This window comes from Erinaceus europaeus, chromosome 20, assembly GCF_950295315.1.
Source record: "Erinaceus europaeus chromosome 20, mEriEur2.1, whole genome shotgun sequence".
Lineage (NCBI taxonomy): Eukaryota > Metazoa > Chordata > Mammalia > Eulipotyphla > Erinaceidae > Erinaceus > Erinaceus europaeus.
Window position 1 is genome coordinate 44329692 of NC_080181.1, and position 9364 is coordinate 44339055.

General features: G+C 42.8%; 1 protein-coding gene across 3 annotated transcripts in view; it reads left to right on the top strand.

Annotated features, from left to right (window-relative positions):
- The window catches only part of MTMR10 (myotubularin related protein 10), a 58797-nt gene extending 50917 nt beyond the window's left edge, over window positions 1-7880 (top strand). For 2 of the 3 annotated variants that reach the window (XM_007520887.3, XM_016191833.2), the window contains 4 exons: window positions 279-448; window positions 1320-1490; window positions 3021-3203; window positions 4923-7880. In XM_007520887.3, the coding sequence (XP_007520949.1) occupies window positions 279-448; window positions 1320-1490; window positions 3021-3203; window positions 4923-5525 (1127 nt within the window). In that variant the 3' untranslated portion in view covers window positions 5526-7880. The remainder of the gene's footprint in view (window positions 1-278; window positions 449-1319; window positions 1491-3020; window positions 3204-4922) is intronic. The other variant, XM_060179272.1, reaches the window with a different exon arrangement.
- The last annotated feature ends 1484 nt before the right edge of the window (window positions 7881-9364 follow it).

The following is a 9364-nucleotide window of genomic DNA, read 5'->3' on the forward strand; positions in this document are numbered from 1 at the left end:
CTTACACTTGCACTTCCCTGATCTGCTTGTTGCCATTGATTCATACTTGGTGAAATATAGAGTGTTTTGGCCCATTTTCCAGTTAGGCCCTTTGTCATACTGAGTTCTCAGATTTGCAGAGTCTTCACATTTTCCTTTTTGAAAAATTAATTCAATTTCTTTGATAGGATAGAGAGAAATTAAGAGGAAGAGGGAGATAGGGAGAAAGAGACCTGCAAAGCTGCTTCACCAGTCTTTGTTCAATGCAATAATCTTTTTTCCCCCTATTTTATTAACAGAGGAGGAAGGAAGAGACTTAAGCTGTGTTATCGCTTCTCTTGTCCAAGTGATGGCGGATCCCTATTTCAGGACAATTACTGGATTTCAGAGTCTGATACAGAAGGAGTGGGTCATGGCAGGCTATCAGTTCCTAGACAGATGCAACCACTTGAAGAGATCAGAGAAAGAGGTAACCAAGGCTTCAAAGCCTGTCAATCTTTAAATTCAGTGCAGAAGATAAAATTTACACCACTCTGTGAAGAGATGGCCCTTCTTTAAAAGAGAAGGGTTGGCTCTTTTAAGTGTTAGATTTAGTACATTTTAGTTTCCCTATTTCAAGTCTAAATGATGGTTTAGAATCTAAATTGTTGTATTTTTAAAGGTTAGTATATATTTGGTGGTGAAAATACTAATACAAAAATACTGGTTTTCATGTACTTGTTTGTTTTCAGTGTTCTGAAGAATTGCCTCCAGACTAGGCATATATATATTCTGCCCATTCATATAGTTACTGTTTCATTTCTTTTTGGTTTTGTTGGTTTGGGTTTTTTTTTATTGCCACCTGGGTTATCACTGGGGCTTGGTGCTGATGCTCCTGGCAGCCATCTTTTCCCCTTTATTTTTTCTATTTTATTTTACTTGTTAGGACAAAGAGAAATTCAAGAGAGGAGCAGAGATAGGGAGAAAGAGAGACACCTGCAGACCTGCTTCACCACTCATGAAACACCCACCCCCCTGCAGGGGGGTGGGTAGCGAGTGGGAGGCTCAAACCTGGATCCTTGTGCTTGAATGGGTGCGCCACCACCTGGCCCCCGTTTCACTTCCACATCCTTGCTAGGCAAATAAGGACTGTGGTATTTATCACCATCGGACAAACTTCTTAAACAGTTAGACCCTACAAAGATATGATACCTATTCGCATACCCTTGCCTCAACTCAGGAGCCAAGTGCTCCAGACTTAGAATTTTCCTTCCTTGTTCTTCATATCAGAGGTAAATGTGAGAATGAGTGTGAACTGAAGATTGCCACTAAAGCCCCCCCCCACTTTCTCTGTTTGCCAGTCGCCCTTGTTTCTGCTGTTCTTGGATGCCACATGGCAGCTGTTAGAACAATACCCGGCAGCGTTTGAGTTCTCTGAGACCTACCTGGCCGTGCTGTACGACAGCACCCGCATCTCGCTCTTCGGCACCTTCCTCTTCAACTCTCCTCACCAGCGTGTGAAGCAGAGCACAGTAAGCCCCTCTGTGGCCACGGCTACTCTTCCCTTCTTTAACATTTTATTGACATCTCATTGAAAATAGCTGCATATTTACATGAGATAATTTAATACTGTCTTAACCACTTTTTCCTAAGTTCTAGTTTGAAAATAAATTATTGCAAAACAAAATTGAGGAACTCGTACAAAGGAGCGTTTCGTGGATTTTTCTCTCTATACACAAATCCTTTGCTTCTCAAGAGATTTCAGGCGCCCCTAGTACTGTGCCCATGCCAGTGGCTTTTAAATGGCTTCTTTCAGATCCTTTTGATTATGAGCTGGCCCTGCACACAGCTGCTTCCCTGCCCTCAACTATATATATATGAATGTTATCTTTTATGTACTATATATGAAAGAGTTTCATATGAGATACAGAGTTAGAAAGACACCAGAGCACCATTCTGCTACACATGGTATCAAGCCAGGAACCTCAGACAGGCAAGTTCTGGGCTTTGCCAGTTGAGCTGTTTGCCCTTGGCTTCCTTCTTTCACCACCTTCACTGCACTCCTTGCACACTCTAGTTTGTGAGTGTGTGCACACACATACACACACACAACACACACATATACACACTCAGTTTGAGCCTTTCAAATTGACACAAGGCAAGACCCCCAGTAGCCTTGTTAGACTATAGAGTGAAACTTGGGCACATGAGCCTGGGTCCCGGGAATAGGTGCGGGGGGAGAGGGGGAGGGCAGGGCACCTTAGGACTTAGGACTCCAAAGGCCAAGAAACACCAGCTCTTAGGACTTAGAGGACTTCAAAGGCCAAGAAACACCAGCTCTTCATACCTGTTTGACTGGACTCTGCTATGTCCTCAGTTTGTTATACAGAGATAAAAGTTCATTGTCTCCCTACTCTTTTTCATGTACCAGTGCTATTTTTTAAATACTTTATTTCTTTATTTATTTTCAACTAAGCTTGAATTTGCTGTGGAGGGAACATCAGATCACCAGGCAAGAACAGCCGATTGGAGCCAGAGGTGGCCCTCTGGGAGGGAGGGTCCCAGCCACATGCTAAGACTTCAGGGAACTGGTTCCCACTCCTGGGCTTTGCTTCAGACATCTAAGAGCCCCTAGGGAAGTGAAGGGTGGCTCCTCAAGGGAGAAAAAGAAAAAAGGCAGTGGTTTCTATCTACAAATAATTTTGTTAATTTGCTTGCCAAATTGCACACCTCCTATATGTAGTTGCTCAAATGTGTGATCATGTGCTTAAAAAGTAAAGCCTGGCAACTAGAAGAATAACTTTGACACATGGCAGACGGTTGCGGACTTCCATGAGATCTTCTCATGATACTGTACTCAATGTCCAGAGTGCTTTTCGCTGGCATCACACAAGCCAGGAGAGGTTGCTCTCACCCCAAGGTACCAGTGGTCCCAGCATATCAGAGGTGTTCTCCTTTAGCACATGTGACTTGCATGATGAACAGTGCGACTCATCCAGAATAAAGAAGAGTCTGACATCTTTTCACAAATGTTCAAACATTTTTTTTTTTTAATTTTCCAGGAGTTTGCTATAAGCAAAAACATACAACTGGGTGATGAAAAGGGTTTAAAATTCCCCTCAGCTTGGGACTGGTCGCTTCAGTTCACAGCGAAGGATCGCACCCTGTTCCACAACCCCATGTACATTGGAAAGAGCACACCTTGTGTACAGAGCCATTCTGTGAAGTCTTTCAAACGGACAAAGGTAAACTACAAACCTGTATTAACAATAAAAATCTGGTATGCACACAGAAACTACATGTGTGTGTGCACAAGAAAGAGAGCTTTAAGATTTATTTACGAGGTGGGGAAGGACAGTGAATGAGAAAAGAACCAGAGCATCACTCCCATCACATGTGAAGCTGGGGGCCAAACTTGGAACCTCATGCCTGAGAGGCCAACGCTTGATTCACATTACTTAAAAATGAAGTCACTTCCCATGTCAACACTGCCAGCGTGCACTAGCATGCTTTTCTTAAAAATTTATTTATAATATTGACAAGACCATAAGATAAGAGGGGTACAATTCCACACAGTTCCCACCAATACAGAGCTCTGTATTCCATTCCCTCCCTTGAAAGCTTTCCTATTCTTTATCCCTCTGGGAGCATGGACCCAAGATCATTCATTATGGGGTGCAGAAGGTAATTGCTTATGGGGTGGGAGGTAATTGCTTCTCCAGTGGACACAGGCGTTGGCAGGTGGATCCATATCCCCAGCCTGTTTCTGTCTTTCCCTAGTGGGGCAGGGATCTGGGGAGGTGGGGTTCTAGGACTCATTGGGGAGGTTGTCTTCCCAGAGAAGTCAGGTTGATGTCATGGTAGCATTTGCAACTAGGTGGCTGAAAAAGCATTAAGATATAAAGCAGAACAAATTGTTTAATAATAGGAACCTAAAGGCAACAACATAGCAGATGAGATTTGGGGTCTCCGTTTTAGAAAAATCTAGTAGGTCTAATTTTGAGTGTAATCCAAGGGGCCCATGACTTGACTAATTTCTGCCTGAGTCTGACAGCTAACATGGAGATGGACCAAAGGAATTGTCTGGGGAGATGGTGTCAGAGTTTGAAATAAGACCAGAAAGATGGATTAGGGAAGAAAGTAGCTTCCAAATATAGGAAAAGTATATGAATATTGTTAACTGTAAACCCCATCCATTTGGTCTGGGGGCCATATTCATCACAAGAGCCTGTGTAACCTATGCATCCCTGTAGGTCTGAGCACACGTTCTGTGGTCATGGTTAGGAACATTCTAGGCTGCACTAATTTCAGGACCCAGCCTGCATTTTAAGGGGTCATTCACTTTCTAACTGAAATGACTTCATCTTGACAGTTAGCTAGTGAGAATCAGCGAGTAGTGACTCATGAGCCTGGAAGCCCTTTTCTTTAAACTCATGCAGAAATCTGGCTGTTCTTTCAGAACCAGGCAGCTCTCAGTTCTCCCTCTGAGAAGTCTTAAGTGAGTAGGCAACTGGACTTGGGAGCATGGAGTCCGGAGTTCAATCCTTGGCACCCCATGTGCCAGAGTAACGCTTTAGTTCTCGCTCTCCCTCTCTATCTTGTGTTAATAAATATAATCTTAAGAGAGGGAAAGGGGAGGGGAAAGAAAAGGAAGGGAGGAGAGGGGAGGGGAGGGAAGGAGAAGAGAGGAGAGGGGAGGAAGAAAAAATTCCAGCAAAGCAAAAGGAAGGGTGCATCACCTTCCCACCCTTTTAATAGCTCAGGAGTCAAGGCCTAACAATCTGAAAGTCCAGTGGAGGAGAAATGGAATAAATCTTGTAATGGAAGCATGCTTCTGAAGACTGAAACCCCACCAGATTTTCAGTTTATACTAGCTATTGTACTATTACTGTCTTAGAGGGAGAGGGAGAGAGGTGGAGAGACTGACTCCAGGAAAATAATGCTGAAATCTCTCTCCGGTACAGAAAAGCTACAGCTCCACGCTCAGAGGAATGCCAGTTCCCTTCAAGAATGGAATCATCAGTGACCAACAATTACTTCCAAGGAGAAATTCATTAATATTAAAAATAAGGCCAAAGCCTCCTCAGCCAGCCAAAAACCAGAACAGTGGAATGGAGGAGTACTTCCAAGAATGGTTTTCCAAGCCTGTTGACCTGCACGGTATCCTTCTGCCACATCTGTCAGCGACACACATAAAACTGTGGAAACTGTGCTACTTCCGCTGGGTCCCCGAAGCCCAGATCAACCTGGGGGGCTTCATCACCGCCTTCCACAAACTCTCCCTGCTGGCCGATGAGGTGGACATGCTCAGTAGGACGCTGCGGCAGCCAAGGGCCAGTCCCGGGGGGCCCTGCTCTGCAGAGCGGGACCAGAGCAGGATGTACTTCCAAGCCAGTGGCCCTCACCCGCACAGTACCTCAGGGACACCGGAGTTCCTCTCCTCCTCCTTCCCATTTTCTCCTGTAGGCAATCTCTGTAAGCGAAGCATTTTAGGGACACCACTAAGCAAATTTTTGAGTGGGCCCAAGATATGGTTATCTACTGAGACACTAGCTAACGAGGACTAGCAGCACATGTCCAGGGAAGCCACAGACTCTTCCTCTGAGCTAAAATTGCTAACCTGGGTCTTCGAAGCCCTAGTGATTTTATACTAAGAACAACAGTTGGCATTTGCACTAATATTTAAAAACATGTTGAATCAATCATACTTTTTTTTTTTTTAAAGATATGCCTAGATCTTTTTATGTTTGTTTTTATGTCTACTTTGTCATTTTAGGTCTGGCTCACTCTTAATTGACTCAACAGGCAGCCGTCCCTGTCCCTCCTTCCTAGTAAGTATAATCAAAGGAACCAGATGTATCACACCAGTTTTGTCTGCGTCCATTTTCCCTGCCACCTACTCAAGACTAACTAGATTAGCAACCCAAAGGAACAGATGTCAGAAATGGAGTTTATGTCCAAGAAGCATCCAGTAAAGCCCCCCAACAGGCAGTAGGTGTTCCTGTGTTTTTCTAGTCACTTTCTGTCATCTCTATTTTGACTCACCAGGGGTTCCAAGGCCATTACTTCTTTTGGAACACTTTTTTTTTTGGGGGGGGGGGGAGGGGAACTTGAGATCACTGTGCTTTAAAATTAGGAGCTGGCTTGTAGCTTCATGGGGACTAACTTTAAAATGATATATGCACTGTTAAACTTTGAATTTGCTATAGATAATACAATTAAACGTAAAAGTGCCTTTGACATTAAGAGACAGAGAACACAGGATGAATAATGATTTGTTTTTACAGTTATGGTGTTAAATGCCATGAATCCCCAGAACCACATTCCCATCCCTCCCCAAAGCCACCACTGCCACAGGAAGTGGGTGTGTGTGTGTGAGTGCCATCTGCCCCAAAGCCACTGCTGTCTCCCCTGGGAGCTGTCATGGGCACTCTGGAGTATAGCTGATGATGTCATAAAGTCACAGGTGCCCTTTCTCCCTCAAAGTTCTGAAGTCTTGGGGATAGAGAACGGAAAAAATAATCTCTCAAATGCTGCCATTTTAGTAAACAGTGTGATATGTCCTCACATTGTGTGCCAAGCGCTTTGCTAAAACTGGGGGTGGGGTGGGGTGGGGGGTGTCAAAGCTTAAGCTTCTCATGGCAGCGCCCACTAGGGCTAACCTTGACACTTAAATAGCCATTTGGCTATTTAACACTGCCACATTCAACTTTAAAAAAGTATTTTACATTAAGGCGTCTTGTGTAGCTTACGTCCTTCTCTGAAACAGGCTTCTTAAGAAGTGTTGTACCTTTATATGTACTTAGTAGCTGTTTGTATTTGAAAAATTTGCCTTTTGTAAAATTGTCTTCATGTTGCTTCTGGATTTAGAGGGACAGAAGTTCCTGCACAGTGTCTTAAGAAAACCCTCTTGTGCATAAACCCAAAGTTTCTGCCAACTTATTGCCTAGGAATTAAGGGCTTTTCCCAGTTTCTGAAATAAGCATTACTGCCACTGAACCTTTTATAGTTCTTGATTGCAAGCCAGGCCCAGTCAGTCCTCTTAAAATACCACAGCATATTCTGCTGTTTAAGCATAATAATTTTTCCCCCACTAAACTTTTTTTTTTTTAAGGTTACAAGTTGTTTCACATTTGTCACTCTTTTTTTAGACTGATAATTTATCTTTCCATGATATTTTTTCCCCTCACATTTTAATGTTTTTAGTAACTACTGGGTTGTTGAAAAAGTCATGACGTATTTTTCTGCATAAAAATGTCCCATGACTTTTCAGACAACCTGATATTTTGCTGATTTCCAAGTTTAAAAGAAGATTAGGTACTATTAGTACTGTTTTAATAGGAAATGTGCATATTTTTGTATGATAATCAAATGTAGTAAAATAGCTTTTTAAAATTTTGGCTGGAGAGTGGTTGTGTCATGATTATTATGCCACAGTTTATTGTGCATAATATGAAAAGCAACTAGAACAGCCTGGCCTCTGCCAGCAAAACGGATGTGGTGACAGGAGCCCTGAGTGTGACCCCCAAGGCCCTGCACAGATCTGTCCCAGTGGGTGCCCGGCAGACAGGATGGCTCTGGATTTGCTAGCAGCAAAATGAAAGATGTACAATGTCTAACTTTATTGTATGATGTGGAAGTCAACTTTAAAACCAAAAATCTAACTTTATTTAAGAAAAGTATATTAACTTGTGCTAACAAAGACTGTAAAACTGTTCTTTTTTTCTTTTTTCAACAAAACCTGCTTGCTCTGGCAGTAACCTCAAGTAGTTCAGACCTGATTTTGAGAGAAAACAGAAACCTTTTGTGCCTAAAATGATGACTCAAGTTATATAGCAGGACGGGGAGGAAGATGTCAGATCTTGTTCAAAAGTAATGAATGTGAAGGGAATTTTGACTGCTAAATAAAATTTTCACAGAAAGTGTTTTATAGTTATTATGAAATCGTCTTCCAGAACAGTGACTTCAGGAAGCAAAAGCCTTGGTTTTAGAGGATAAACAAAAGCAAGGTGTAGTGACCATTAGCATTTTTAACAGTGCACTGGGCCAACAGAATGGCTCACCTGGGTAGTATGCCTGCTTTTGCCCAGGTTCAAGCTCAGGCCTCACTACACGGGGAAACTTCAGCACTGTGAGCTCTCTCTCCTGAAAAAGATGACCTGGAGTGGCAAAACCCCAGCGATGGGAAGAAAAGTAAATAAAAAGGGACCATATTCTTTTCTTTTTCACTTAATTACGTATTGCCACCAGGGTCCTGCTGGGGCTCGGTACTGGCACTAAGAATTCCCACTCCCAGGAGACATTTTGTGGTCTTTGTTTTTCCTATTTTATTTGCTAGGACAGAAATTAAGAGGGGAGGAGGGGATGGAGAGAAAGAGATACCTGCAGGTCTGTTCCACTGCTCGTGAAGTGTTCCTCTGTACGTGGGTAGCACAGGCTCAAACCTGTGTCCCAGAACTAGTCTGTGAAAGACCAGGTTCCCAGTTCCTGATAACTGATCCTTTGGTTTTGATAAGCTGCCTTTTTACCCCTTCCCCATCCTGAGGTTATACCAGCAGTGGTGCGAAGCAGTCTAGTCCAATCCTATAAATTATCCCTAACCTAGTTATAAATGATGATCCCAAGGGGAAAGACAAGAAGGGACAATTGCCTTTCACAGACTTCATTCCTTTGGTCATTAAAGCAAGTATTAACAGATAACTTAATGAGAGTTTGATTTTTAATTCCTAAAAAAATTAAATTTTTCATTGCCTTTCTTGGATCATGAGTCAGAAATGTTTTAACAGTTTAGTGCATAAAGGATAAAATAAAAACTTAGATTCAACAGTGTCTCCAGTATATATTAGAAACATGCTACATTTATTTATTTTACTTTTATTTTTAATTTATAAAAAGGAAACACTGACAAAACCATAGGATAAGAGGGGTACAACTCCACACAATTCCCACCACCAGAACTCCATATCCCATCCCCTCCCCTGATAGCTTTCCTATTCTTTATCCCTCTGGGAGTATGGACTCTGGGTCTTTATGGGGTTCAGAAGGTGGAAGGTCTGACTTCTGTAATTGCTTCCCCGCTGAACATGGGCGTTGGCAGGTTGACGTGCTACATTTATAAAAATACTTAAAATTGAGTCAACATGTTTCTGTTTATTTATTTTTGCCTCCAGGGTTATTGCTGGGGCTCCATGCCACTGACACCATGAATCCACTGCTCCTGGAGGCCATTTGTTTCCATTTATTGGAAAGGACAGAGTCACTGAGAGGGGAAGGGAGATAAAGAGGGAGAGAGAAAAACAGACACCTGCAGACCCACTTCACCACTTGTGAAGTGTCCCCCTGCAGGTGAGGTCCTTATGCTTAGAACTGTAAGTGCTAACTGGGTGCATCACCGCCTATCCTCATT